This window comes from Saxophila tyrrhenica (assembly GCF_035928015.1).
Source record: "Saxophila tyrrhenica strain CCFEE 5935 chromosome Unknown scaffold_9, whole genome shotgun sequence".
NCBI lineage: Eukaryota > Fungi > Ascomycota > Dothideomycetes > Mycosphaerellales > Extremaceae > Saxophila > Saxophila tyrrhenica.
This window is the reverse complement of record NW_027041741.1, coordinates 860,463-887,749: the sequence shown is the minus strand read 5'-3', so window position 1 is coordinate 887,749 and position 27,287 is coordinate 860,463. Positions and strand designations below refer to the sequence as shown.

At 56.0% G+C, this 27,287-nt stretch overlaps 10 protein-coding genes across 10 annotated transcripts; 5 read left to right on the top strand and 5 right to left on the bottom strand.

Annotated features, from left to right (window-relative positions):
• Positions 1 to 2: 2 nt before the first annotated feature.
• On the bottom strand, positions 3 to 1,965 carry LTR77_006283 (uncharacterized protein; the record flags this gene model as incomplete). The annotated part of the gene is made up of 3 exons (XM_064803525.1): positions 3 to 203; positions 259 to 1,573; positions 1,598 to 1,965. 3 exons carry the CDS (start codon positions 1,963 to 1,965, stop codon positions 3 to 5), a joined length of 1,884 nt encoding a protein of 627 aa, XP_064658440.1.
• A 424-nt stretch (positions 1,966 to 2,389) lies between these two features.
• LTR77_006282 (uncharacterized protein) lies at positions 2,390 to 3,248 on the top strand (the record flags this gene model as incomplete). The annotated part of the gene is made up of 5 exons (XM_064803524.1): positions 2,390 to 2,471; positions 2,528 to 2,550; positions 2,613 to 2,895; positions 2,949 to 3,138; positions 3,188 to 3,248. The coding sequence occupies 5 exons, from the start codon at positions 2,390 to 2,392 to the stop codon at positions 3,246 to 3,248; spliced, it is 639 nt and encodes a 212-aa protein (XP_064658439.1).
• A 391-nt stretch (positions 3,249 to 3,639) lies between these two features.
• On the bottom strand, positions 3,640 to 4,325 carry LTR77_006281 (uncharacterized protein; the record flags this gene model as incomplete). Its single annotated transcript, XM_064803523.1, has 3 exons — positions 3,640 to 3,767; positions 3,823 to 4,188; positions 4,247 to 4,325. The coding sequence occupies 3 exons, from the start codon at positions 4,323 to 4,325 to the stop codon at positions 3,640 to 3,642; spliced, it is 573 nt and encodes a 190-aa protein (XP_064658438.1).
• Positions 4,326 to 5,625: 1,300 nt separating this feature from the next.
• On the bottom strand, positions 5,626 to 7,677 carry LTR77_006280 (uncharacterized protein; the record flags this gene model as incomplete). Its single annotated transcript, XM_064803522.1, has 4 exons — positions 5,626 to 6,043; positions 6,096 to 6,493; positions 6,620 to 7,466; positions 7,520 to 7,677. The coding sequence occupies 4 exons, from the start codon at positions 7,675 to 7,677 to the stop codon at positions 5,626 to 5,628; spliced, it is 1,821 nt and encodes a 606-aa protein (XP_064658437.1).
• Positions 7,678 to 8,144: 467 nt separating this feature from the next.
• Positions 8,145 to 9,686, top strand: LTR77_006279 (uncharacterized protein; the record flags this gene model as incomplete). Its single annotated transcript, XM_064803521.1, has 2 exons — positions 8,145 to 8,653; positions 8,711 to 9,686. The coding sequence occupies 2 exons, from the start codon at positions 8,145 to 8,147 to the stop codon at positions 9,684 to 9,686; spliced, it is 1,485 nt and encodes a 494-aa protein (XP_064658436.1).
• An 8-nt stretch (positions 9,687 to 9,694) lies between these two features.
• On the bottom strand, positions 9,695 to 14,434 carry LTR77_006278 (uncharacterized protein; the record flags this gene model as incomplete). Its single annotated transcript, XM_064803520.1, has 3 exons — positions 9,695 to 13,851; positions 14,187 to 14,290; positions 14,349 to 14,434. The coding sequence occupies 3 exons, from the start codon at positions 14,432 to 14,434 to the stop codon at positions 9,695 to 9,697; spliced, it is 4,347 nt and encodes a 1,448-aa protein (XP_064658435.1).
• Positions 14,435 to 14,484: 50 nt separating this feature from the next.
• On the top strand, positions 14,485 to 15,724 carry LTR77_006277 (uncharacterized protein; the record flags this gene model as incomplete). Its single annotated transcript, XM_064803519.1, has 2 exons — positions 14,485 to 14,675; positions 14,770 to 15,724. 2 exons carry the CDS (start codon positions 14,485 to 14,487, stop codon positions 15,722 to 15,724), a joined length of 1,146 nt encoding a protein of 381 aa, XP_064658434.1.
• Positions 15,725 to 15,740: 16 nt separating this feature from the next.
• Positions 15,741 to 16,721, bottom strand: LTR77_006276 (uncharacterized protein; the record flags this gene model as incomplete). The annotated part of the gene is made up of 2 exons (XM_064803518.1): positions 15,741 to 16,529; positions 16,581 to 16,721. 2 exons carry the CDS (start codon positions 16,719 to 16,721, stop codon positions 15,741 to 15,743), a joined length of 930 nt encoding a protein of 309 aa, XP_064658433.1.
• A 387-nt stretch (positions 16,722 to 17,108) lies between these two features.
• Positions 17,109 to 19,559, top strand: LTR77_006275 (uncharacterized protein; the record flags this gene model as incomplete). Its single annotated transcript, XM_064803517.1, has 1 exon — positions 17,109 to 19,559. The coding sequence occupies one exon, from the start codon at positions 17,109 to 17,111 to the stop codon at positions 19,557 to 19,559; it is 2,451 nt and encodes an 816-aa protein (XP_064658432.1).
• An 889-nt stretch (positions 19,560 to 20,448) lies between these two features.
• Positions 20,449 to 27,087, top strand: LTR77_006274 (uncharacterized protein; the record flags this gene model as incomplete). Its single annotated transcript, XM_064803516.1, has 4 exons — positions 20,449 to 20,657; positions 20,895 to 21,537; positions 21,595 to 26,844; positions 26,917 to 27,087. 4 exons carry the CDS (start codon positions 20,449 to 20,451, stop codon positions 27,085 to 27,087), a joined length of 6,273 nt encoding a protein of 2,090 aa, XP_064658431.1.
• Between the last annotated feature and the right edge of the window lie 200 nt (positions 27,088 to 27,287).

Below are 27,287 nucleotides of genomic sequence, written 5' to 3'. Positions count from 1 at the left end.
CCTCATATCCCATAGACATCATACTCGATGAAGAACGTCGCATCCGTAAAACCCGCAAACTCCGAACTCTTCGCCCCCCTGGACGGCTTCATCGTCTTCTCTGAACATCCCTTCTGCGCAGGCTTTCCGGCGAACCGGTCGTGGATCCAGTCGAGGAACATGTGCTGTCCTGCGAAGAGCACCGGCACATGCGTGATATTCTCCTACAACAGACACATCAGCATCCTCACCTCCTCCGAACGGGTTTTCGCCACTTACCCATGTAGAATATTCCAGCTGGCTGTCAGGGTACAAACGGCACGTCTCCCTGACGGACTTCGAGACGACCGGCTCGTTAGCATTTGGATCATCCATCCCCTGAATCACCATCATCGGCCCAGCAAACGGTTTACCACCATTGTTGCTCACGTTCGCATACCACTTCGCCGAATCCGTCAAGTTCCATCCCTCCTTCAAAATCTTGACCTCACCGCCTTCAGCACTAAACAACTGAGCCCCCGTGAGCCCACACCCCTGAATCTCCTTCAACAACTCCCACCTCGCCATCCCCGCCTCCGTAACCCATTCCCCCATCTCGAACCCAGGCAACACCGACCCCAAACCCTGCGCGATCCCCACCACCCGTCCATTATTCTGCGCCTCCGCATCCGCGGCCACGATCCCCAGCACATCCGTGAACGGCGAACCCGCCATGGTCCCCAAGTACCCAGAAACGGGTTTCTCCACCTGCCGCTGCGCGAAAGACCACGCCACGCCCCCGCCCTGACTCTGTCCCGCCACTACAAACTCCCTCGCCAGCGCCTCCGGCCACGCTTGCCTCGCGGCCTCGACAGCGAACCCGAGATCGTTCGCTTGAGAGGGCAAGACGAAATACGGATTCGGCGTTCCCTCAACCCCAAGACCCAGATAATCTGGCGCGACGACTGCGTAGCCCGCGAGCGCTAGGGGGAAAGGCTCGTGGAAGTCGTCCCAGAGCCCTCTTAGCCCCGACGGCGCGCAAGCCTGTGTTTGGCCCGAGGTGCCGTGCGCGAAGGCTATGACGGGGAACAACGGGTCCTCTTCCTCCCGCTTGTCGGCGGAGGAGGAGCAGGGGGTGAGGTCGGGGAAGCTCCGCGGTAAGTACGGCCAGAGCACGTACGCGGACGCGGGCATGATGGTTCCGTTGAGCGTTTCGGTGGTGTAGAGGAAGCGCGACATAGAGAGGGACATTGGGGTGGTGTAGTGCGATACATTGGTGTATTGTTCCACTTTCAGGACTGTACCTGCTGGCGGAGGGTTTTCCGGGTTGTATGAGGAGGGGAGGTGGTAGAAGGGGTCGTGTTGGGTGAGTTTGGGGTAGGCGTTGTTGGTTCTCTCGAACCGCAGGGCGATCTCGACGTTGTTGGCTGTCGATTTCGAGAGGTTGGCGGCGGCGATTTGGGTGCGCGTGAGTTTAAAGTTCGAGTTCCAGACGTTGGTTTGGGGATGGAGTTGTTGGTACGAGAACTGACAGAGCGCGAGAAGGAGAAGTGCGCTGTTCAATGCCATGATGGATTGCATGCTGCGACTGGCTTTGGAAACGACGGAACTTTTCCTACTTACTTGCTTGCATACGTACCTACATTTATTACTGTTACTGTGTTCTCCGCACTGGATAGAGTTGTATAGAGCGTCATTGTTTGCCGAGGCTGCCGTCGAGCTGTCGATGGATTGAGTACCTTCCTCAACGGGTAATGCATGTCCGAAGGCCTTTCTTGAATCGTGGACTTGGACATCCGACACTGGAGGTACTGTGTCAAGCAGTTCAGAAGCGTGGGAAGCTTCTGTTGTGACTTTGTGGGTAGTTGGTCGATGTGGAGACCCCACGAGCTTCTCCAGAAGCTTGTCGTGAGAGATTTCGGGGTCCATCTCGTTCTCTCGTCCTCGTTTGTAATGGTTGTCTGACCGCTTGCTGACGAAGTAGTTGACCGTAATGTCGGTAGGCATCTTCGCCCTAGTTGCAGAGGACATGTATGGAAGCTGTCCAGAGATGAGTTGGCAGGGTTAGAACCGGCTTCAAGAGCGGCTGAAACGTTCCTTCGTGTGCGTGCTGCAGATGCAGCAGCTGAGCATGTCGTCCTCTGCCAGAGTGGTTGAAGCAGGAGAGCCGTACGACTGTGGGGCTTCTTGACGCGTATCTTACATGATCTACTGCTGGTTCCTTGTCGACTGTTGGAGTCCTAAACGAGAGCCTGGAGCGAACAGCCGCCGACCAAAGCACAATAAAGCTGACTGATACCTTAGCTGAATGATGAGAGTTGAAGGACCTACCTTACTTAAGAGTGCACCACTGTGACCGTGGTGCATCCCACATCAATCCTCAGTGTTCTTTCCACCAAGGACTCGTTTTTCTCAACGGCTGACCACAAACATGAAGCTCGCCGACCCACAGTACCGTATCCGCCCAGCCAACAAGGAGGACATACCAGGCCTAACAGAAGTCTTCTTCAGGAGTGAGTTTGGCCTCATGAACATGCCCATCTCAGACCACTGACGTGCAATCCCGAAGGCTTCAATGCTCCTTTCTGGCAAGTGAGAGTGCCCATGCTCCTGAGCGGCCTGAACAGCGGTTGATTCATGAGGGCCCCCTCCAGTACCTCTTCCCAGACACAGCGCTGATGCGCCAATGGTGGCACCAAGCCTGGCAGATCAGCCTCGACAACCCGACCGATCGCACGTTTGTCGTCGAAGACACGTCTAGCAACGACCAAATCGTAGCCTTCAGCCGCTGGATGGTGCCACAGCCCGATGGCAACTTGGAACGGAAATGGCCCGTCGTCGACGAGACCTATTTCCCAGACATGGAACTGGTGGGAGCGTTTTTTGGCGGGATGGAGGAGAGTAGACACTCCCTCATGGGCAAGGAGCCACATTGGAGTGAGCCGGTTTCCAGTATTGTAGTCGGCAGGATAAGCTGACGTGATGCACAGTGCTCGAGCTGCTCGGTGTGCATGAAAAGCACCAGAGGCGCGGTATAGGAGCGTCGTTGATTAAACGGGGGACTGATCATGCGGATCGGGAGGGTTTGTCTACTTATCTTGATGCATCGGAGATTGGGCAGCCTTACTACTTGAAGACGCATGGGTTCAAGTTTGGTTCGAATATTGAGGTGCCGGATAGGTGAGTACTGAGTAGAAGTGGAAAGTGAATGGTAGCTGACCTCCAGCAGACCTGAGTATGGCTCGTTCATGTACAAGGGGTTGGTGCGGCCGCCACAGACGACGCAATAGATGGTGTTTAATGCCACGCGCGAAGACTTGAATACATGACGAGTAAGAGGAATGATGAAGAACGATGATAGTATGATGGGCCAAAAGGCAATCTCCATTTCGGCGTCAAGTGTATTCAAAGCCGCAGCAGAGTTACGTACATTCGCTAAGCTACAGCACGTCGACGCCGACCATCCTTGACTGGAGTTTGCAAAAACACCCAACGCAAGGACGGTGTCTTGTCGTGTTCCTCAGCGTGCATTAGCAGCCCGTGTACAAAGGCCGTATTAGAAGTACAGAAAAGGTATGGGACATAAAATCGCAGCCTCTCGTTATATTGACCAAGCCTTTTGCCAAAGACCAACGCCGAATGGAAGAAGAAACCAGCCCGTCATGCTTTTCTCTAAGCAATTTAGAGAGCGGCGACGAGGCCGAAGATGGCGAGGATCGCACCCATGCCGGCGGAGAGCTGGGCGGCAGCACCGGTCGCTGGGACTGGGCTGGATGGGTAGGACGAAGCAGTCGTGGCGGTGGACGCAACTATAAATTGTTAGTATGCAATTTGGGAGAAAGGGCTTGGATGTTGGGAACTCACCTGGCGCAGCAGTGGAAGCTGGGACAGTGGTGTTGCCGACTGGGTAAGGCGCCGGGGGGGCAGAGGTTGCTGGGGGCGCAGCGCTGGTCTCCCAGGTGGTGGCCTTCTCGCTGGTCACTGGAGCCGGGGTGCTCTCAACTGGCGCAGGGGTCGAGTAGGTGGCTGGGTAGGAGATGGTGCATCCGCCAGGGCAGTCGGTGATGACGAGGGTGGTGGCCTCGGTGGCGGTGTAGGTCTGGCCGGCGTGTGTGATCTCAGTCGCCTTGGGGCAGTAGGTGGTCCACGCGGTCACGACCTCGGTGGTCCAGACGTCAGACGGGGCGGCGGAAGTCTCGTTGGAAGGAGCAGCTGGTGGGCCCCACGAGCCTTTGATTGATCGTTAGTTATTGTTTCCGTCGAAATAATGTGTCGACGGTCAACTTACCACCTGGCATGCCATGTTCCTGAGGACCCCACGAGGCGGCAGCAAGGCCAGCAAAGGCGACAACAGCAGCGGAACGCATTTTGAGTGATTGAGTGTTGGTGGTTGGTTTGAGAGGATGCGTAGTCGGCTTAAAGCGAGTGAATGCGGTGTTGACCGGTGTGTTGATTGCGGCTCGAAAGAAAGTGCTGTGGAATGGAAAGAGGAACGTGACAGCAGTGCGACGGGTCAGCCTTTATGGGAGCGCCAGAGCCCCCTTCGCGCATTGATGAGAAACAAGGCTTTGAACCAATCACTCGCGGCCCCTGAGCGTTGTTCCTGCGTCCACCCTGGTTCCGACTCCCTTGCATCTAGCGTTCGAGGCTTGATGAGTCCAGCCATTCGCGAGTGGAGGAGAGCCCGAGCCGCTCCACTGCTGATCCTACGGAGATAATTTGCCCTCGCCAATCCTCTCTGCCTTTTGCTGGGCAGCGGCGCGTCATCTCCCTTGTCTGTGTCTGCCGTCAGTCCAGACTGGCTGTTCCGAGACTGTCGCTGGACCTCCTACCTCAACAGGTGAGAATCTCATCGGCTAGCCGGGCCATGCGAATCCTTCCCGCATCATTACAATCAGCCTTTCACACGGTCAGCGCCTTTATCCGCGTTGGTGAGAACCTTCAACTCGCGGAACCAGCTTCCCAGAAAGGCGAACAAGGCGACATCATCGCAGCCACCGGCTTGGGGTGTCGTCCTGAAACGACCACTACGTGAGCCTTGCGTTCCATCGCCGTTGTTCGCTAAGGAGCGCCGAGGTGCCACTCCATCCCTACCCAGATATCGTTGATCGGGTGAGCGAGCAGCGGTGGCGATCAAAGTTGAGATTTGTGTGTGGAGTTGCTTTGCTTTCTCTCAACCACTCTCCTCGAATTTCTACCGAAATAGCCTGCAGCTGCACGTCTTTAGCGCCCGAAGCTGCTGCAAGGTACACCCGCGCAGCCATGTTCCTGGGTTGAAGCCGTTGTCGTCCGTCTGCAAGCTGCAAGACTACTGCAGAGGAACAAGTCGTTGTTGTCAACGTTGCTCTGCTGTCATATTGTGCATTGTGTGAGCAGTCATCGAAGCGATGTCACGCCACGATAAGATAATTTCCAGGATCGATCGGTACCGTATGTTATCGCGCTCACATGAAACCGGCCAAGGTAGGAGCCACGCGTTGATGGCTTGAAGCTAAAGCTATTGGACAGGGCTAGTGGAGGCTCTAAAGGGTAATTGCGAACGACACTCGAAGGTCTACACGTGATATTGGTGTCGGAGATGCGTTGAAGGCTCCGATGGAACAATTCGGGAGCAGAAAGTATAGGTATTGCTGGATCTGTCAACCCTGACTGTAAGCAAAGCAAAGCTCACGTCGGTATGAGAGAGCTGTCCAGCCAATCCCACTCCAACTGATCGAGAGGGAAATTATCTGGATGCAGACTACTGCCGTCTATGGCCCAGTCGTAACGCATCGGGTTGTCAGACCATTGTGTGTCAGGCAGGTCCAGCGCGTCGAGCGGTGCTTGGGTTTGAGCCGCAACGTCTTTGGCACTCTTCTCTGCCAATGCATCTTTCACACAGCTCAACATCCAGGTCCGCATGTCAAGAAGAAACTGTTTCTTCCGGAGGAGATCAGCCCGTTCGCTCGTGGACGCCAGAACGTCGATGACTGAGATCCATTCGTCGATCCGCCGAAAGTCCTCGCTCAAGCCTTCGCCAAGAGGTCGCACGATGCCATTCACCAGCAACGTCAACACAGCGGAAACAGAGTGCTCGAAATACAACCTGCGTCTCAGTTAGCCTCTCCTATAGGCGAGTGAGATCACTGTCCACTCACCAGACATGCTGAAAATTGCCCATCGGTATCAAAGAAGCCAGGTCGAAAGCCTCTCGCGCAGCGCTGACGACAAAGGACTCTGTGGAGAAGGTATAAGATTTGAGCGCTGTTGCCGTCGGGCAGTTGCTGTATAGAGGAGCGGTGCAGGCTTCTGCGAGTGCTGGTTTCTTGTTCACCGCCACCAAAGTCTGGAAATACTGGAAGTGCAGCACGACTATCGAGATGATGCAGTACTTCGGCCACTGTCCCACCAGGTCCTTCGGCTTGAAGCTGAACGGCAGAGAAGTCCTCCAGGACAAGAGAAGGGCGTTTACTTCGTTCTGGGCTGCAATCAGGGCGCTGGGGGCTGGACTTGCTGTTGCAGATTGCAGTCGATTCCAGAGCTGGCCTTGGATCGCCTAGATCGTGGTGTACATGTTGTCAGTAAATGCTTCACATCACTCCGCCACACCGGCGGGTGCTTGACTGCACCACACAATGCCCCTTGAGAAAGGGGACAATACACAGCTCATGGAGGTACTCACGGCTAGACGATGCAAAGCCACCAAGAAATTCACTTCACGCAACCCGTCCAGAGATTGGATCAACGCGAATCCTTCGACATTCGCGTTTGAAAGCGGGAGCCGACTGATGTCTTGCTCGTGGAACAGGGGCGGTTTGCCGGACACAAGACTAAAGTTCTTGTCGAGCACGTATGCAATCGAGAAAACACGAGCGCGGTCATCCCGGTCACTGTAATGCGGGCTGTCCGCGCTCTCTTCCATGTGCGCATCGAGGTTCTGGAGGATATGAGCGGCTGAGCTGACAAACATGCGAGCAGACTCGGCCATTGGCGTGCCACGCATAACGGTTGCGATCGCTAAGAGGACCTGCGCGGCGTCTAAGGACGGTTTTCCGTAAGGTAGGGAGGGTGCAACCGTCAGGGCCTCGGTGAGATAACGGCACGCTTCTCTGTTGTCGGCTTCTGCGCCAGAGGGCTCGGACATGGCCCGCAAGCGATGAGCGTGACATAACACCACCAGCCCGTTAGTCCACCAGACAAGATCAGAACGCTTATCAGGCGGCCAGTCCGTTTCCATCCTCTTCAACACACGGGTAGCGTTCCATACAGGAAACGCGCGGTTGCAAGCAGCCATCGTGCCCTGCGTCAGACGGATTGCCCGGTCCTTGGGTTCGAAGTTGAAGGGGCCGTCATTTGACACCAATGCGCAGGCATCAAAGGGACTGTGTGACTGCTTGCTGCTTGACGGTGTGGGCGGTATCTGTGGCGCCTGAGGTTGCGCTTCGGTCTCCAGAGCGATTCCATTCTGCCGCCGTAACAGAGCCTCCATATCCTTCAAGCGGTCCTCCAGAGCCAGTAACCCATCCCCGCTGCACAGTAGAGTATTTAGCGGTATCCGACACATGTCTTGATCAAGACTTACCGGCGCGGCTTCTTACGACTGGTCTTCTCTATCTTAGTAAATGTGCAGTCTTGACCTGTCTTCTGACAGAGTGTACAGCTTGAGCCATTGACTTCGCAGCGTATCTTCTTTCTATGGCAGGCATCGCACGCTTTGGCATATCTCCTCGGGGCTGTCATGTTGGATACGGTCTTGATTGATCTCCTTGCAGGAAGGAGTGTAATGAAGCACCAGTCGGATCATGGATGAGCGTGTGTCTCCAAGATAGACTCATAGCAATCGGACAGTAGCAACTTCCCGGTATATTGTTGTTCCAAGAGGAATGGCTGCTTAGAAATACATGCTCTGCATGGGACCAACGACGCACAAGCGGCAACGGCTTCAAAACACAAACGCCTGGCCGCTATATACTTATCGGCGGGACATGTTCAGAGTGTCACGTCTCACAAGACCTTTGACCTACCTATAGGTGATGTCGTTAGCAGCGAAGTAGTCCTTGTCCATGAGGTGAGGTGCTCAGGCAATCCTGACTAAGCTTTCTGATCTCACCTTCGATCGAACGCACTCATCTGCTGGGTATTCGTAAATGACATTGAACTCCTGCGACTAGTGTCCATCTGGCTGGAACAAGGCACTCCAGGCCAACATGCCATCGTCAGAAGATCAAAAAGCAGAGCGGGACGACCGCTTCCGAGCCAACAAGCTGTGCCAGATCGAAATCGCTGAGGCTTCACTTCGAGATCTCAAGAAAGAGCTCGAAGACTTCGACTCGGCAGTCAGCGCTTCTGGTCCAGACGAGACGGCAGACCACACCGATGCCTTTCCTCTCGTGCCAGACGCTGAAGCAAAAACCGATTCTCAGTCTTCTGAATGGCCGCTATCATCCACAGAGTACCAGCGGTACGGACGACAGATGATCATGCCCGAGATCGGTCTTCGCGGACAACTGCAGCTTAAAAAGGCCAAAGTGCTCATCGTAGGAGTCGGCGGCTTGGGGTGTCCCGCTGCAGCGTATCTTGCTGGAGCTGGAGTCGGCACGTTGGGACTGATGGACGGTGATACTGTGGAAGTCTCTAATCTGCACCGACAAGTCGCTCATGCCACGGGTAGAGTGGGAATGAGCAAGGTCGATAGTGCTTATGAGTATTTATATGCGTATGTAGAAGGCTCAATTCACGTGTGTCTAAGCATTTATCTGACCATGCGTTGCAGTCTCAACCCAGAAGTAAACTACATCCGCCACTCCTTCCACTTGTCCCCCGAGCACGCCATATCCGTCTTCGAGCAATACGACATCGTCCTCGACTGCACCGATCATCCAACATCACGCTATCTCATCTCCGATACGTCAGTCCTCACAAGCAAGCCATTAGTCTCCGCATCGGCCCTCAAGACCGAAGGCCAACTGATCGTTCTCAACGACCCACCCAAACCGCCTGGAGATCTGTTCGGAGGGCCCTGCTACCGATGCATCTTCCCCAAACCACCGCCAGCCGAGAGCGTGCTGAGCTGTGGCGAAGGTGGGATTCTTGGGCCCGTGGTGGGCGTGATGGGGGTGTTGCAGGCGCTTGAAGCGATTAAGGTGCTTACGAGACGGTCGGAAGCTCAAGGCAGGATGACAGACGCTGAGCCGGCTACCGCGCAGCCTGTGAAAGCGAGTCTGCTCATCTTCTCGGCATTCAGCTCTCCCCAATTCCGCACCATTAAAATGCGCTCCCGCCGCGCAGATTGTGCGGCATGCTCTGCAAAGCGAGTTGTTACGGCGGACTCTTTGTCGAGTGGCTCGCTGGACTACATCGCCTTCTGTGGTCGTACAACGCCTGTGGATGTGCTTGATGCGCAGTCTCGCCTCTCGGCAAAGGACTTTGCTCAGCTGCCTCGAGACGATCAAAGAGTCCTGGTCGACGTGCGTGATGAGGTACAGTATTCAATTTGTGCGTTGCCTGGATCCATCAATGTTCCTTGGACCGGTAACGCAGACTCCTGGTTGTCGAAAGCCCAAGACAAGGGTGTGATGGAAGACGATCAGAAGGAAAAGTACATCGTCTGCCGGTTCGGCAATGACAGCCAACTCGCGGCCAAAGCTATGCAGCAGCAGCACAAGGACTTCCCAGGCATTACAAAAGACATCAGAAACGGGTTTCAGGCCTGGCGTAAAGACGTCGACCCTTCATGGCCAGACTATTGAAAGAAATCCTAGGCCGACGCTTCCGCCTCAGCCTGCCTAGAAGCAATACTACCCCCTCGCCAACTATGCTTCGGATCCTCACGCTCATGCTGCTTGCTCTGGCTCTCCTTCCCGACCTGTCCCCAGCCGCCACCACCCGGCGTCATCACAATGATGCGTTCGCCCGGCTTCATCGACGCAGTATTCTTGGCGCCCATGTTGATGAACCTCTCTTCCTCTTCGGCATCGTCCTGCGAAGCATGGTCACCGTTCGGCTGGTTCCCCTGGGCTTCCGCATCGGCATCACTACCCTTTACTTTCTCCACCTTGCGCACCCAGTAGTTGACGCCACACTCAGCGTCCTCGCCACCGGCCAGGCCGTAGGGATGATACACCCGCCGCTCGCTCAGGATACTCACTTGCACTGGGATGCGGAACTCGATGTCTCTGACAACGCCATCGCCGCCCTTATGCTGTCCAGCACCATGACTTCCAGCTCTTAAGCTGAACTCTCGAAGAATGACAGGATATCTGCGCTCGAAGACCTCCGAGTCCGTGATCCTGGTATTAGTCATGTGCGTGTGGACGCCGTTCGTGCCGTCCCAGTCCGGACCAGCACCTGAGCCGCCAGCGATGGTCTCGTAGTAGCCGAAGCCCTTGACTTCCTCCTCGCCCTCGACATTGCCGCCGAAGCCGAACGTCAGGTTGTTCGTGTCGCCTTGGCTCGCCGCGCAGGCCTGGAAAGCTTTCAACACCACGTCCGTTACCCGTTGGGAGGTCAAGACGTTGCCGCCAACGACTGCCGCTGTGCCTGAGGGAGACAAGAAGCATTTCTTCGGAATGATGACGTTGATCGGCTGTAGACAACCTTGGTTGAGCGGGATGTCCTCTTTGATGAGACAGCGCAGGCAGTAGATGATAGCACTGTATGTCACCGCCTCCGGGGCGTTCGTGTTGCCGTACACCTCTGGCCCGGTGCCCGTGAAATCGAACACTGCTTCGCCTTTCTCTCCGTCGATAGTGATCTTGAGCTTGATCGGGCTGCCGTCGTCCATGAAGTCCACCGCCGATAGATCCCGGCCTTCGAACCGTTTTGACACATCTTTGAGAAGATTCCTGACGCTCAAATTGGCATTGTCCTGGATATTGTGCATGTAGAACTGCACGACGTCTTCACCGTAGTCCTCGATGAGCGTGCTGATGAGGTTGATTCCCTTCTGATTCGCCGCAATCTGTGCTTTCAGGTCATTGAGGTTGTCGGCCAGACATCTCGTTCCACTGCATCCGGGGTACTTCGCTGGCTCGTTGAGCAGGAGACTCGTGATGCGCGCTTCGTTGAAATGGCCCTCGGAGACCAGCTTCTCCGACTTGATGTGCGCGCCTTCTTGGAACAGTTCTCTCGAATGCGGTGGCATGGAGCCGGGGAGGATGCCTCCAATGTCTGCATGATGTGCTCGTGAAGCGACGTAGAAGACTATGTTCTCGCCACTGAAGGCTGGCGTGATGACGGTAATGTCTGGTAGATGCGTGCCGCCGAACATCGGGTGGTTCGAAACCAACACATCGCCTTTCTTTAGCTTTCCCTTCCAGATCTCTGCCTGCTTCTTCACGCAAGTCGACATGCTGCCGAGATGAACTGGGAGATGCGGTGCATTCGCGACCAGACCGCCGTCGGAGTCGAACAGAGCGCAAGAGTAGTCAAGCCGCTCTTTCACGTTCGTGCTGACGCTCGTCTTCTGCAGTGCTCGGCCCATCTGTTCTGCGATCGCCATGAACCTGTGCGCGAATATGGAGAGCATGATCGGGTCGACCTCCGTTGTATTGACCTTCTTCTCCATGGCGCCGCTGTCGCCAATGTTGATCACAATGTGCGTATTGATCAACAGTGCGGTAGCTTCGGGCGTGACCACGATCGTCTGTGTGCCGTCGGCGATAATAGCAGGACCTTTGATCCGATCTCCGACTGCCAGGTCCTCCAGCTTGTAGATGGCAGTGTCTTGTCTGCCGCCTTCGAAGTATACGCTCCTCTTGCCATACTGCTTCTCATCCTTGCCTAGGTCTTTGGGCTGGATCTCTTTCAGTTGCTGATCGACTGTCTTCTCGAGACCTTCGAACGTTTTGCCAATGCCGCGCGCTCGCACGTCATCTACAATGATGTCTCGGTCTGGCAAGGTGAAGCCGAATTCCTGCTCGTGCTGTCGAACGAAAGCCTTGCCGAACCCCATCTCGTCTCCATCGTAGAGACTCTGGGCTTCTTCCTTGGTCGGCTTGACGATCATGAGCGCCGACTCTGTACCACGATACCTCATGTTTAGGTACTCTTCAAAGTGGATGTTGCTTTCCTCGAATCCTTGGTCCTTGAGCGTGGCTGTGGACTTTCGCTTCAGCTCGTCCATCTTGCTTTTCAGATAACTTCGAGTATCTTCTTCGTCAGACCAGACTCTTGAGTCGGGCTCCTGTCTTTCGTCCACGACATCAGCAAGCGCCATGCCGTATGCCGAAAGAACTGAGGAGTAGCGATGCACGAGAATCTGGGAGATACCGAGAGCTTCGGCGATAGCAACAGCATGCTGGCCTCCAGCGCCACCGAAAGTCGCCAGTCGGTGCTTGCTCGTGTCATGCCCTCGTGCTTCTGTAAGTGATCGTATGGGACGGGTCATGGTCTCATTGGCAATTTTGACGAAGCCGTAGGCCACTTCATCCATGCTCATCTCCTTCTCCTTACTCGAGCCGGCGATCTCGCCGTTAATCTGCTCAGTGAGCTCCTTGAACAGCTTCTCGCTCGCCTGCTCATCGATGCCCTCATCCTCGTTCTTGCCGAAGATCTTTGGAAAGAAGTCGGGTAGCAGTCGGCCGAGATATGTATTTGCATCCGTGATGGTAAGTGGTCCGCCTTTCCGATAGCACGCAGGTCCAGGGTGAGCGCCGGCACTCTCTGGACCGACCACGAACAGGCCATTCCGCCAGAACAGCCGTGAGCCACCGCCTGCAGCTACGGTATTGATGTCCAGCTGTGGACTCTGTATGGTGACGCCGGCTGTTGTGGTCTCAAAGACGTGGTCGTACCTCCCGTTCCCGTAGCGGCTCACATCTGTGCTGGTGCCTCCCATATCGAAGCCGATGACAGGAGTCTTCGTTTCTGGGTCATAGCTTGTCAACGCATAGCCGACAACACCCCCAGCTGGACCAGAGAGGATAGCTCGTAGCCCTGAAAAGATGTCCACATCCACAAGCCCACCGTCAGACTGCATGAACTCGCACCTGGCGCCCTTGGAACCTTGTTCCTTCTTTACGCTCTCACTTCCTAGGCCACCCTCAAATCCAGCTGAGAAGCCATCAATATACTTCCGTATTGCCGGTGTCAGATAAGCATCCGCACACGCTGACGTCGCGCGAGGAACAATCTTGATCATGGGCATGAGTTCGTGAGATAAGGAAACGTGTGTAAATCCAATCTCGCGTGCGATTTTGCCAACAAGAGCTTCGTGCTTGGGGTATGTGTAGCCATGCATCAGGCATACTGCTATGCTCTTTAGGCCGGAGTCGAAGACTTCTTGTAACTGCTTCCTGATGCGCTCCTCTTGCGGTCTTCGCAGTATCCTTACAGTCTCGCCACTCAGGCCTTTGACAAGCTCAGCATCAGTGCTCGCATCGTCGATGGAAGAGGCGTCGGTGTTGGTCCGCTGCGGGTCCTCTGCGTAGTCTTCCAAGGTCACTCGCTCGTCTATCTCCACCACCTTCTTATATAGTACTTCAGGCTTCCTGATAGCCAGATCGAAGATGTTCGGTCGACTTTGGTTGCCAATCTCCAGGCAATCTTTGAATCCCTTTGTCACTACCATGGCAATATCTTCACCTTTCCGTTCAAGCAACGCATTCGTAGCTACTGTGGTACCCATCCGTATACTCTCGATCTTGCTCGTGTCCAGAGGCTGACCTCGTGGAATCTCTTTACCGTCGAACTTGGACAGCAGCCGCCTGATGCCTTCGAGTGGGGCGTCATCGTAGTTTTCTGGGTCGACCGATAACAGCTTGATCAAGATGTCGTCCTCCATCTTGCCCGTGCCCGGGTTGCCTACGCAGTCCGTGAAGGTGCCACCGCGGTCTATGGCGATACGCACACCGCGCTCGCTCTTCTGGTCGATTGAGCCCATGTTGGCCGGCCAGTCACCACGGAAGTCCCGGACTGGGTGCAAGCAGAATTGTATCGCTCAAGATAAGTGAGGTGGGTTTGGAGGTTGATACGCTACCTACACGCAGGTACGCTCGACGTTGCAGGAAGAACGAGACGTCTGTCATTCCTACGCCATGCTCGCAGAAGACCCATTCGATACCTATCACAAGCTCCACCACAAAAACGCAACATCTCCATTGCTTCAAGGTGACGTAGAAAAGAGCTTACAGATCCAACCAGCGACATCGGCAATGCCTCCTTCGAGTCTAGTTCACGCACGCGCCCTATACCACAACACGAAGCGCGTCCTGCTGTTCACCTATCAGTCCATGGTCAATTCGACATACCGCGCTGCACGTCCATGTCATCAGCAGACAGGTCTTTCCCTTGGAGGCTCAGAGCAGCGAGCAGAGTGGATGAAAGCCGACGACTACTCCGCAACTGCTTAAGCCTTTGGAAAACGAACAATACTTAATTCAACTTAAGTCGCATCCCTTTCCTTCTCATACCTGATCAACGCATCGAACAGAGGGACCTCCTGTCCATCACCTGTCCGTCGCTTGTTGTCGACACATTCCTTTAGACGCAAAGCCATACAGAGCAGCTTTCGTCTCGTCTCTTTTGGCTAAACACATTTTAGCTACCATGTCCTACAAAGTCAAACACTTGGACCCGGATGCTTCTTTCGAGAGGCCTAGCATTCTGGTGAATAACCTGCATACGGATCGTGAATGGAAGCAGGAGATTGATCCAGCCGTGGAGGAGTTTCACAAGACTCTCCCGTACTATGGCGAGACCAAACTCCATAGTCTGCCAACCGTTGCAGAGGAACTCGGGTGGGTCTATATTATTCAGGTGGGCAGGCTGCTCAAGCCGACGTCCTCGAGGGACAAGCCCACAAGTCTAGGTTACTTGCTGACCTCCATCCAGCTTCAGCCATGTCTTCGTCAAGGACGAGTCAACGAGGTTCGGACTGCCCTCGTTCAAGATCTTAGGAGCTTCATGGGCCATCTGTCAAGCGCTCTGCCGTCGCCTTGATCTGCCGAAGACAGCAAAGCTCAGCGAGGTGACTGAAGCACTGAAGGCGAGGGACGACATACGCCTTGTCACTTGTACAGAGGGCAACTGGGGCCGAGCATGCTCTCGCATGGCCAAGTACCTGAACATACCATGCATGGTGTACGTCCCTTGGTTCATGAATGATTACACTCAAGGACTGCTACGCAGCGAGGGAGCCGAAGTCACACTGCTTCCCAACGGTTCCTATGACGACACCATCGCGGCAGTGAAGCAGGACTCCGAGACGAATGGTGCTCTGATGGTGATGGACACTTCATGGGAGGGCTACACCGAGTTTCCGCAATGGGTCACGGATGGCTATGGAACAATGCTGACCGAAACGGATCGACAAGTCGCAGCGCAGACGGGTAGCAAGACCGCAGATCTGGCCTTCGTCTCCGTGGGTGTGGGATCGTGGGCACACTCAGTAGTCTCCCATTTCAAGGCCAGAGATAAGAATACCAAGATTGTCACCGTGGAACCAATCGCCGCGCCTAGCTTCAAGGAATCCCTCCATTGCGGCCAGATCACGCCTATAGAGACTGGCGAGACGATCATGAACGGCATGAACTGTGGAACTACGTCTACTATTGCTTGGCCAATCTTGAGGGACGGGAGCTACGCTGCAGTTATTGTTGCTGACATCGAGTCACACGAAAGCGTCCAACACCTCCAGAGCGAAGGGGCGAACGCAGGACCTTGTGGTGCGGCGACTCTGGCTGCATTGAGGAAGCTTTGCGCTGAGACCGACTTGCCGGATCGAAAGGACAAGGTCGTTGTTTTGTTCAGCACCGAAGGCATCCGCGAATACGAGGTTCCGAATTGAGCTGGAGGTACACAATCTAATTCTTGGTTTCCCCAACGGTATCATACGCCTTCCCGCCAGCTTTCCTGTCAATCTCCATGCACTCCTCCATCCCACACAGCTTGAACCCTCTAACCACGCCCTCATTAGCATTCAGCTGCGTCGGGGTCCCCTGGTTCTTCAAATGCTCCATCTCCTCCGTCACACTCCGAATCACCGGCGCAATGCACAAACCCGGCACAATCATAATCCTGAACCCGACCTCCTTCGCCTCCTGCGCGCTCATGGCTGGAGTCACACCTCCAGGAACCATATTCAACAACACGGGCGTGTTTGTCTTCTTGAATACCTCACACACTTTCCGCGCTTCCTCCTTCGACTCCAACGCCTCGAAAAACACCACATCCACCCCGATCTCTACCGCCTTCTGTAACCTTTCCAGCGCCTCGTCGAAACCGTACGTCTGCCTCGCATCCGTCCTCGCAATAATCACAATATCACTCTCCGTCGCATCCCTCGCCTGACACGCAGCGCTCAACCTTGCAAAATACTCCTCCCGATCCACAATCACCTTACCAAGCAAATGCCCGCACCGTTTCTGCTGTGCCTGGTCCTCGATATGCAGCGCCGCGACCCCGGAACGAGCGTACTGCGTCACGGTCCGAGACACCATGATCGGGCCACCGTAGCCCGTGTCTGCGTCGGCGATGACGGGGACGGCGGGGTCGAGGGACGCGATCATCTCGGCGTTGGAGCGCATGTTGTCTAGGGTGGCGAGGCCGAGGTCTGCCCATCCTAGGCGGGACATTGAGGTGCCGGCGCCTGTCTGGTGGTGGGTTAGTGGGAGGGGGTGGGATGTGTTTGAGGGGGGAGATACCATGTATATTGCGTCGAAGCCAATTGATAGCGCGAGACGAGCTGTGAGGCCATCGTATACGCCTGGGCAGAGAACGAGGTTGTTGGGGTCTTTGAGGAGTTGTCGTAGTTTCTTCGCTCCAGTCAATGGTTGGAGAGACATCTTGAGCGATTGCTGGTACTTGTCTGTTTGGAATGATTCTTTTTTTGGTCGGGGTCTTTTCTTCTCGATCACCTATGGCCTACATAAACGCCTCCGTTATAAACATCGAGACGACAAACGAGAGCTCCGATCAAGGAAAGTTCATCGGAACCACCGTCGGATGCACCATCCGATAAGGCAATTCCGAAGGATATCAACACAATGAGGCCCGAGGTATTTGCGAGCTACAGCATCAAAATCGTAGCTTAAGAACTGGGGAACCTGCCACTATAAGGGCTGGTTAGTAGATCTGACATTTGGACTGACCACGCTGTTGACGTGTGACAGAACACCGTCTTTACCAAGCACATGGACTGTAAATCAACAGACTGAGACAACAAAGCAACCATGAGCACAACAACACCCCAAGAAACAGCGGCAGACCTGCAAAAATTCACAATAGACCTCCTCTCCAACACACGAGGCATCGATCTCCAGCCAAACCAGGATGCAAAACCAACCTCAATCCCCGACCTCCTCACAACCCTCTCATCCCAGCTCCGGGAAGCCAACAAGAAACCCGAAGCAAACGCCCTCGATCAACTCCACGACAAACTAACCAAACCCCCCTCCCACGGCGGTCTCGGCCTCACCCCTTCCACCCCTCCATCGCCCTCCCATCTCTCCGAAGCGAAATTCCTCACAGAAGCATGGCTGCACTCCGTAACCACCTCCGCCACCGCACGCTCCTACCTCCTCACCCTCCCCTCCAAACCCCCGGACCGCAAACCCATGACCCTCGCCCAGAAAATCTTCACCCAACACGCGCTCTCCAGCCGCTCCGCCCAACACGGTCTGGCGGTCGGGGACGTGGTGCGGGTGGGCGCGGACTGGATCATCGCCTCGGAGCTCTCGTGGGCGCAGATGGAGGATACGTACCACGCGCTCGGGTCCCCGGGGATATGGCGCAACGACCGGTTCTGGATCGCTGGGGATCATGTGGTGCATCCGTCCATCACGGAGACGCCGAAGGTGAAGGCGTTTGTGGAGAGCGCGGAGAGGGCGAAGCGGGAGTTTCGCATGACGGAGTTTCAGGGGATGAATTATACGATTATGCACACGGAGTTTGTGAGGGAGAGGGCGGAGCCGGGGATGTTGGTGTTTGGGTCGGACTCGCATACGTGCTCCGCCGGGGCCGTCGGGTGTTTGAGTATTGGGTTAGGGGCAGCGGATGTGATGATGACGTTGTCAGTGGGGGAGACGTGGTTTAAGGTGCCGGAGTCGGTGATGATTTGGTTGGAAGGGAGGCCTGGGTTTGGGATCAGTGGGAAGGATGTGATTTTGTATATTCTGAAGGAGTTGAAGCGGAATACGGTGGCGGCGGAGCGGATTGTGGAGTTTGCGGGACCGGGGGCGAAGTGGTTGAGTGTGGATGCGAGGTTTGCGGTTTGTAATATGGCGACGGAGTTTGGCGCGATTACTGGGGTGTTTGTGCCGGATGAGGTGACGATGGAGTATGTGGGGAGGAGGAAGAGGAGGGTGAATAGGGAGAACTCGACGTACTTCAGGCCGGATGAGGATGCGGAGTACGCTGGGACTTACAAGATTGATTTGGAGAAGGTGGAGCCGTCGATTGCTGTATATCCGGATCCGGACCATGTTGTGCCCGTGTCGGAGATGGCTGGGAAGAAGCTCGATGGGGTCTTTATTGGAGCTTGCACGACGACCGAGGAGGAGCTCGTGCTGGCTGCGCTCGTGCTCAAGGTCGGATTGGCAAAGGGTTTCCCACTCGAGAAAGGCAAGAGGCATTATGTGCCCGGCAGCCTCCCAATCGTGCAAAGACTTCAGGAGCTCGGCCTGCTCGAGATATACGAGGAGGCCGGCTTCACTCGTGGTCCGCCCGGGTGCAGCTTGTGCGTTGGCTTGTCTGCAGAGAAGGCCAACGAAGGCGAGACGTGGTTGAGCTCGCAGAACCGCAACTTCCAGAATCGCATGGGCAAGGGATCATTTGGCCATCTGTCGTCTGCTATGGTATGCGCGGCGTCCTCTTTCTCGATGGAGATGACGGATGTTGCTCCCTTCTTGAAGGATATCGATACCGAGTTTTTCAAGTATTACAAAGGAGAGATCGACGGACAGTCTTTGCCGGAAGTGCAGTACGTTGAGCCCAAACCGCAGGAAGTGGCCTCCGAGGAGCTCGAATCGCTGCCTCAAGCTTCCGAAAACTCCTCAACTGGGACATTAGAGAGCGGCATCATCAACAGCAAGATCGTCACCTTAGAAGATTTCATCGACACCGACGCCCTCTCCCCCGGATTCACGCTCACCTCCTGCAAAACAGACGACGAGTTCGGCCAATACGTCCTCATGCACACCCACCCCGACTTCCGCAGCAAAGTTGCCAATGGCCAACGCGTCGTCGTAGCCGGCAAAGCCTTCGGCGTCGGCTCCAGTCGCGAGAGCGCAGTCTCCGCTCTCAAAGGCGCAGGCGTACAAGCCGTGATCGCGCGCTCCTTTGCTTTCATCTACTCGCGCAACCAACCGTCCCTCGGACTGTTGGGGATTGTGATGGAAGATGAGGACTTCTACGCCGCTGCGACGGAAGGAGAGGAGATTGAGATAGATATTGAAGCAAGGAAGATCGAGGTTGGAGGGAAGGTGTGGGAGTTTCGGTTGTCGAATATGGAGTATAAGCTGACGGTGAACAACGGGATTGCGAAGACTTACGGGCGGTTTGGGAAGAAGATCTGGGAGCGGTTGATGCAGGAGGATCCGGGGAAGGGGGTGAAGCCGACGATGGAGGTGGAGGCTGCGTGGGCGGCGCCGGAGGAGAGGGGGGACAGTCGGTTAAATTGGTGATATTTTATGTGCATGTCGAGACGCGTCGTCAAGTCCCTTATCATACTGTTTTCTCAGTGTTCCTCTGTGTCTCAGGGTCTCCATTAGCTGTGTGCTGTGGTGTGTGAAAACATGACTCGAGATGAGACGAAAATCGTATTCTGCCGCCGGATCATCAAAGCGTAAACGCATGGGGAAGGACCGAAGCAGTCGTCCGGTGAATGCAACAACGCTATGGCCACGTGACGGTGTATATCGACATGTGAAAAGCACAATATGGGTCCTGACGATGGCCTTCCGATATTCCGATATGGAATCAATGGAAGCCATCGGGAAGAGATAGAGGTAAAAGAACGAAAGAGCGGACGCTTTTTGGGAAGCGCGGCTCACAGTCCCAGATCCGTTCACAATCCAGACTTGCTTGGCTAGATGCCGCTCTCCACATTCACCTCGAGCCTGCACCACATCCCGCACCTCCATCGTCTGCAGAGAGCTACACCTCCACCACCCAGCATCCTGCGGAGAGACGACGCCACAGCACCTTGTCGCTGTCGTCCTTACTAACCCTATCCTTATTCTTACCGGTCGTCGAGCCTTTGTCTCGGCCAAGCGGTACTTCCACACCACCCGGCGCGCTTTGTGTCCCGGATCGACACCTCGCCCAAGCATCCGGAGCTCGGCCATCCCGACGTTCATGCACCACCGTCATCGCGAAACAGACGCCGCGCAACCACCCGTGACGCCTGCCGACCGCACCTCGGACGCAGCACACCATCCCGGACGAGCGTCGACGGCGATACAGCACCTACTCCAGCCCACCGCACGCGCGCTGTCGAAGCGAATGAGCTCAACGTGAGCGTGCGGGGCGCCAGTCCACCACGGTCTATGGGACCTGTACGATAGGGTGAGCATGACTCTGCGTGGCAGCCACGCGAAGCAGAACGATTCCGGCAACAACAACACCTCCGGCAGCAACGGCGCGAGCGGTAGCAGTCAGAATGAGGCGCCCTCGGGACGACATGAGAGCTCGAGCTCGGTCAAGTCGACGGATACCGTCAAGGGTCCCTTTTCGAGTGCCAGAGGGACGCCGATGAAAGTCAATACGAACAAGAACTTGCAGTGAGTCGTCCTGTTTCCTTGTTCTAGGTGGTGGTGGTGGTAGAGAGCTTGTTGCGAGCTGTATGAGTTCGAGTGGTGGTGTTGTTGGTGGAGTGAAGCTGCGCGTGTGAAGAGCCCGGTGGCCACCAGAGCCTCAATGGTCCGCTCTATGCGCGAGCATAGGTCTTTCCTAGCTGTTCTACGGGTTCCATGAGGTCGTTAGTAGTGAGGCCGCCACGCTGACAAAAGCAAATACAGACTCGATCGCAAAGACTCAGAGGTCTCACCTTTTAGCAAACCAGCTCCTGCCAATGCGCGCTCAACGATTGCACCATGGGATGTCGAGGGGTCGCCCAAGGAGCAGTCCAACAGTTACTCCGGGAGCATCCCCGCTATCAACAGACAGCCCCCCTCAGCCTCTCCATGGTCCGGCAACACCAACAACTCTACGCAGATGCCAAGTTCAGTCTTCGGCGGCACATTCTACAACGACTCGACCGACAACCTCGGACAGGTCTCACCAGGCTTCGCACCGAAGAATGGTATGGGCTTCCCAGACGGTGACGATCGACGACCTTCAATCGCAAGCGCAACAACTGTGTCCTCGACCGGCTCCAAGTCCAGCGCGAGCGCGAAGGTGCACAAGAAGCTGCAGGGGTTCTTTGGCGAAGAGTATACCGGTCTGAAGGAGGCGAGTCGTCAGGGCTCAGAGACGAGTTCGATGCAGAGCAGCAACCTACCGGCCTTTGCGCCTGGCGCAGGCTCGCAGAGAAACAGGAACAACTCGGTCAATGATATGCGCAGTGGTCCACCTTCGCCGTCGAGCTCAAGACCGCGCACGCCCGGTGCTTCTGCAGCTCCAGACAGTGAGGTGACGCCGTGGGTGTTCCAAGACAACCAGGTAAGAAGCTCATGGTTGCTAGGCGCGACTTCTTACCATGCTGACCCGCAGCTGCAGGACATGCCCAGCACGTCTGGCTCCTTCTTCCCAGACCACAGTCGGACTCGCAACCAGAAATCTTCGACCCACCACCGCCTCCACCTCCCCGGCCACCGACACAACCGCAGCAATGAAGAGAAGCATAGCATAAGCCATGGCGCATTCCCACTGCGCCCCACGACGAGCAGAGAACAATCGTTCAGCCTGCGGCGCGAGGGTCCCCCCTCAGCAATGGCATCTGCGCTTAACTTGAAAGGACGTGACCGCAGTCCCACACCAAGCACGCGCAGCAACAACAGCGGGCAGACGACACAGAGCCAGAAATCGCCAGCCAACCAGCAAGGGAAAGAGAAGCGCTCACTGTTCGACCGAGTGACCGGTCGACACAAGAACGACAAGGAGGATGGTGACAAGCTACAGTCGGCCTCTACCACGTCGCTTTCGAACCCTATCTCACGCCCGCAGTCGAAGACTCGCAATGACACCAAGTCCATCGCGAAACCCACCAAGACCAAGACCGCTGACGCGAACGGTAACCTCGGCGGTAAGAAAGAGCACAGCAGATTGCCCTTCAAGGGTCGCAAAGACACTGTCGCAGACACCAAGCAGGCCAAAGACCCCAACGCGAAGGCGTCTGAAGATGGCGCGGCGCTATGGCACCTTGATACTGACATGAAGAACATGGAGGGGATAGTAGACCACAAGCAGCCCATGACGCCGCCGGCAGGAGGAACAGACGAGATATACACTGGCTGGCCTGGTGAGCAAGCCGGGAAGAAAGAGGTGCGCAATGAAGAGACTGGAGCGTGGGAAGTGCCCGACAGCTGGGCCGTAAAGCGCGTCAAAGATGAGAACGCACAGAGACTCAAGGAGATTGACGAAGATGGAAATGCGCCTGGTGCTGAGGATCCTGGTCCGATGTACTTTATGCGTATCTTCCGGGCGGATCAGACGTTTGCGGTCATCTCTGCGAGTCTGAATACCACGGCGGCGGAGCTGATCAGCATGATGGCGAAGAAGACTTTCCTACAGGATGAGCTGGATAACTACCAGATCGTTATGCGGAAGCAGGATGCCAGCCGCCAGCTCCAGCCTAGTGAGCGACCACTCGTGATGCAGAAGCGTCTCCTGGAGATGGCCGGCTACAAGTCCAACGACCGACTCGAAGACCTCGGACGGGAAGACCACGGATACCTTTGTCGCTTCACTTTCTTACCTGCGAAGATGAGTGGCTACTCAAGTCTCGAGCGTGATCCTGGCTTCAACAAGGTCCAGCGCTTCAACCACATCGACCTAGCCGGACGCAATCTCATCACCATCCCCATCGCGCTGTACCAGAAGGCCACCGAGATCATAACATTGAATCTTTCGCGCAATCTGAAGCTCGATATCCCGAAGGACTTCATCCAGGCTTGCACCCAGCTGAGGGAGATCAAGTATACTTCGAATGAAGCCTGGAAGCTGCCGCAGAGTTTGTCTCTGGCCGCTAAGCTGACGATGTTAGATATTTCCAACAATCGGCTGGAGCAGCTGGAGCATACCGAGATGGACAAGCTTCCTGGCCTAGTGAGCATCAGGCTGTCGAACAATCTTCTCACCAGTGTCCCGCAATATTTCTCAAAGTACCACGCTCTGCGCAGCCTCAATCTGTCGTCGAACTCTCTCACCGAGTTCCCGAATGCGCTGCGCGAACTTACCGCTCTGGTCGACCTGGACGTGAGCTTCAACTCGATCTCAGATCTGGGCGACATGGGCAACCTGGTGAACCTCGAGCGACTGTGGGCGACAAACAACAAGCTATCCGGCGCCTTCGACGAGACCTTCAGCAAGCTCACGAACCTCAAGGAGATCGATGCACGCTTCAACGCCATCACCAACATCGACGTGGTGTCGCAGCTGCCGAAACTGGAGGCGCTGATGCTGGGCCACAATTCGATCTCGCAGTTCGAGGGCTCGTTCCCGAAGCTCAAGGTGCTGTTCCTCAACCACAACCCAGTGACGAACTTCGATCTCAGCGCGCCGGTGCCATCCCTGGCGGTCCTGAACCTTGCCTCCGCGAAGTTGTCCCGGCTCCCGGATGCGCTGTTCATGAAGATGTCGGGCCTCACCAAGCTGATCATCAGTAAGAACCACTTCGTCTCGCTCTCCTCGCACTTCGGCCTGCTGTCGAAGCTGGAGTATCTGAGTATTGCGAAGAACGAGCTGAGTCGCTTGCCCGCGGAGATCGGACGGCTGCAAGAGTTGAGGTATCTCGATGTCCGGGAGAATAACCTTGGCATGCTACCCTCGGAGCTTTGGTATGCGAAGCGCTTGGAGACACTCAATGTGTCTTCGAATGTGCTCTCGGACTTCCCCAAGCCTGGTGCACCGTTGCCGCCATTGCCCGATACTGCCGCGACGCCGAGCCAACCGCAGGCGAGCAGCCCGGACTTCGAGGAGCTAGGGAAGCTGGAGGACTTCCAGATGCGTCGCCCGAGTGCTGCGTCTGGCATGTTGAGCGTGTCGAGCTCGCCAGGCACGGCATCGCGAAAGGGCTCAGTCGTGTCTTACAGCTCCCAGAAGCCCTCTCTCATCGGCCGCACGAACACCAGTGGTAGCACAGCAGGCACCATCACGCCCTCAGGCACGAGGAAGGATTCCACGCTGAGCAGTAGACTGGCTTCGACGTTTTCGGGATCTCTGCGGCACTTATTCTTGGCTGACAACCGGCTCGAGGACGATGTGTTCAATGAGCTGGTCTTGCTGCCGGAGTTGAGGATTTTAAATCTGTCGTACAACCAGCTTTACGATATCCCACCGAGGACGATCAAGAGGTGGCAGCATCTGAATGAGCTGTATCTATCCGGCAACGACTTGACTTCGTTGCCTTCGGAGGACCTAGAGGACGGGTCGTCGCTTAAGGTTTTGCATCTCAATAACAACAAGTTCCAGGTGCTACCTGCGGAATTGGGCAAGGTGCAGAAGCTGGCGATCCTGGATGTGGGCAGCAATATGCTCAAATACAACGTCTCGAACTGGCCGTACGACTGGAATTGGAACTGGAACCACCAACTCCGGTATTTGAACCTGTCGGGCAACAAGCGTCTGGAGATCAAGCCGAGCCAGCAGTCGTTGAGCGGTAGGGACACTCGCGACCTGACGGACTTTTCTTCGCTCGTGAACCTACGAATTTTGGGTCTGATGGATGTCACATTGACCATCCCGTCGGTACCGGACCAAGGCCCCGATAGACGTGTGCGGACGGCAGGATCCATCATCGGCACGACGATGCCGTACGGTATGGCCGATACGCTCGGTAGAAACGAGCACCTGTCGATCCTGGACATGGTCGTCCCTCGCTTCCGCGGACACGAAGACGAGACGCTCATCGGGTTGTTCGACGGGCAGTCGTTGTCTTCTGGTGGAAGTAGAGTCGCCAAGTATCTGCACGAGAAGTTCAAGCATCACTTCATCGAAGAGCTGGACAAGATCAAGAGCGGTGAGACGCCTGCTGATGCCATGCGCCGCACCTACCTGGGTTTGAACAAGGAGCTGGCGACGGTGGCTACGCAGATGATTGACGCGAAGGAGCATCCTAGTCTTGCTCTGGCGCACAGGAAGAGCGTTTCCGGCCCGGATCTGTCTGAGGACGATCTGACGTCTGGAAGTGTGGCGACGGTCATGTATCTGCATGGCATGGAGCTTTACATGTCCAACGTCGGCGATGCGCAGGCTCTTCTCATCCAGTCGGAGGGCGGACACAAGATGATTACTCGCAAGCACGATCCGGCGGAGAATAGCGAACGTGCTCGCATTAGAGAGGCGGGTGGTTATGTTTCTCGACAGGGCAAGCTCAATGATCAGCTGGAGGTGTCGCGGGCGTTTGGGTTCGTGCAGTTGACGCCTTGTGTGATTGCTGCGCCGCACGTTGTGAGGGTGGACATCAAGGAGTCGGATGAGATGATCTTGCTGGCTTCAAGGGAGCTGTGGGACTATCTGAGCCCGGAGTTTGCGGTGGATGTGGCAAGACAGGAGCGTGGTGATCTGATGCGTGCGGCGCAGAAGCTGAGGGATCTTGCGATTGCCTTCGGCGCTACAGGCAAGATCATGGTGATGATGGTCGGCGTGAGCGATCTCCGCAAGCGCGAGAAGGCGAGGTTCAGGACGCACAGTATGAGTATGGGCCCGTCTGGCGCCGCTGACGACTACTTCAACACTGTCCGCACCAAGGGCAGGCGTGGTCGGGAAACCGTTGGAGACTCCAAGCTTGCTCGCCTGGACCAGGAGGTCGATGCGCCGACGGGAGAGGTGACGTTGGTGTTTACCGATATCAAGAACAGCACCATCCTGTGGGAGACGTACCCCATCGCCATGCAGTCCGGCATCAAGATGCACAACGAGGTCATGCGGCGACACCTGCGTATCATCGGTGGCTACGAGGTCAAGACCGAAGGCGACGCCTTCATGGTCGCCTTCCCGACGGTGACGAGCGCGTTGCTCTGGGCCTTCACGATCCAGAGCCAGCTCCTCGAAGTCCAATGGCCACAGGAGATCCTCAGCAGCGTCCACGGCGCCGAGATGCAAGACGCCGACGGCAATGTCATCTTCCGCGGTTTGAGCGTACGGATGGGCATCCACTGGGGTCGGCCAGTGTGCGAGATCGACCCCGTGACCAAGCGCATGGACTATTTCGGACCAATGGTGAACCGGGCCGCGCGAATCGAGGGCGTGGCCGACGGCGGCCAGATCTGCGTCTCCTCCGACTTCATCTCCGAAGTGCAGCGCATGCTGGAAAGCCACATCGAAGGCGACCGCACTGGATCTACTGGCTCCGAGGACACGCTCTCCGACGATCTGCTGACGCAAGCCATCCGCCGCGAACTGCGCAGCCTCAGCAGCCAGGGCTTCGAAGTCAAGGACCTGGGCCAGCGCAATTTGAAGGGGCTGGAAAACCCAGAGTACATCTACCTCATGTACCCGCACTCGCTGGCCTCGCGGCTGGTGGTGCAGCAGCAGAAGGTCGAGGCGGAGACGCGCGCGAACCAACAGGCGGAGCAGGAGGGGCGCAAGGCGAGGGATTCGTCGCTGACGATCGATACCGATACTGTGTGGGCGCTCTGGAACGTTAGTCTGCGCCTGGAGATGCTCTGCAGCACGCTCGAGAACAAGGAGAGCACGAGCCTGAAGCCGCCGGAGACGGCGCTGCTGGAGATGATCAAGCAGAAGGGTGGCGAGGTGACGGATCGGTTCTTGGTCAATTTCGTCGAGCATCAGATCTCGCGGATTGAGGTGAGTTTGACCTTTGCAATGCGCGACGCTTTGTCTGTGATGGAAGGCTAACGTTTGTGTGCTCCTCTACAGACCTGCGTCTCCACCCTCGCGATCCGCAACATGATCAAGCCGTTCAAGGACGGGATGCTCAACCAGGCGTGCCCGATCGGGGACATTCTGGGCGAGCTCACGTCGTCGCTGGAGGAGCTCAGGAAGTACAAGGAGCAGGAGGAAGAGGAGTTTTCTATGGCGCCTTCGTAGGGAGGTTGATTGCTTTCAAAAGGTGCATCGGGAGTTCATTGCTGCTGGATTTCTTCTACACATGGCGTTGCAGAGCGGAAGCGAGCGGATGTATCACCAGAGCGTTTGCGGGCATGGGAAATGGGACTTGCTTTGAATGGAATGGGAAGGGATGGGCTTGGACGAGTTACGCTGTCATGATGAAGATTCGAGGGTCTTGC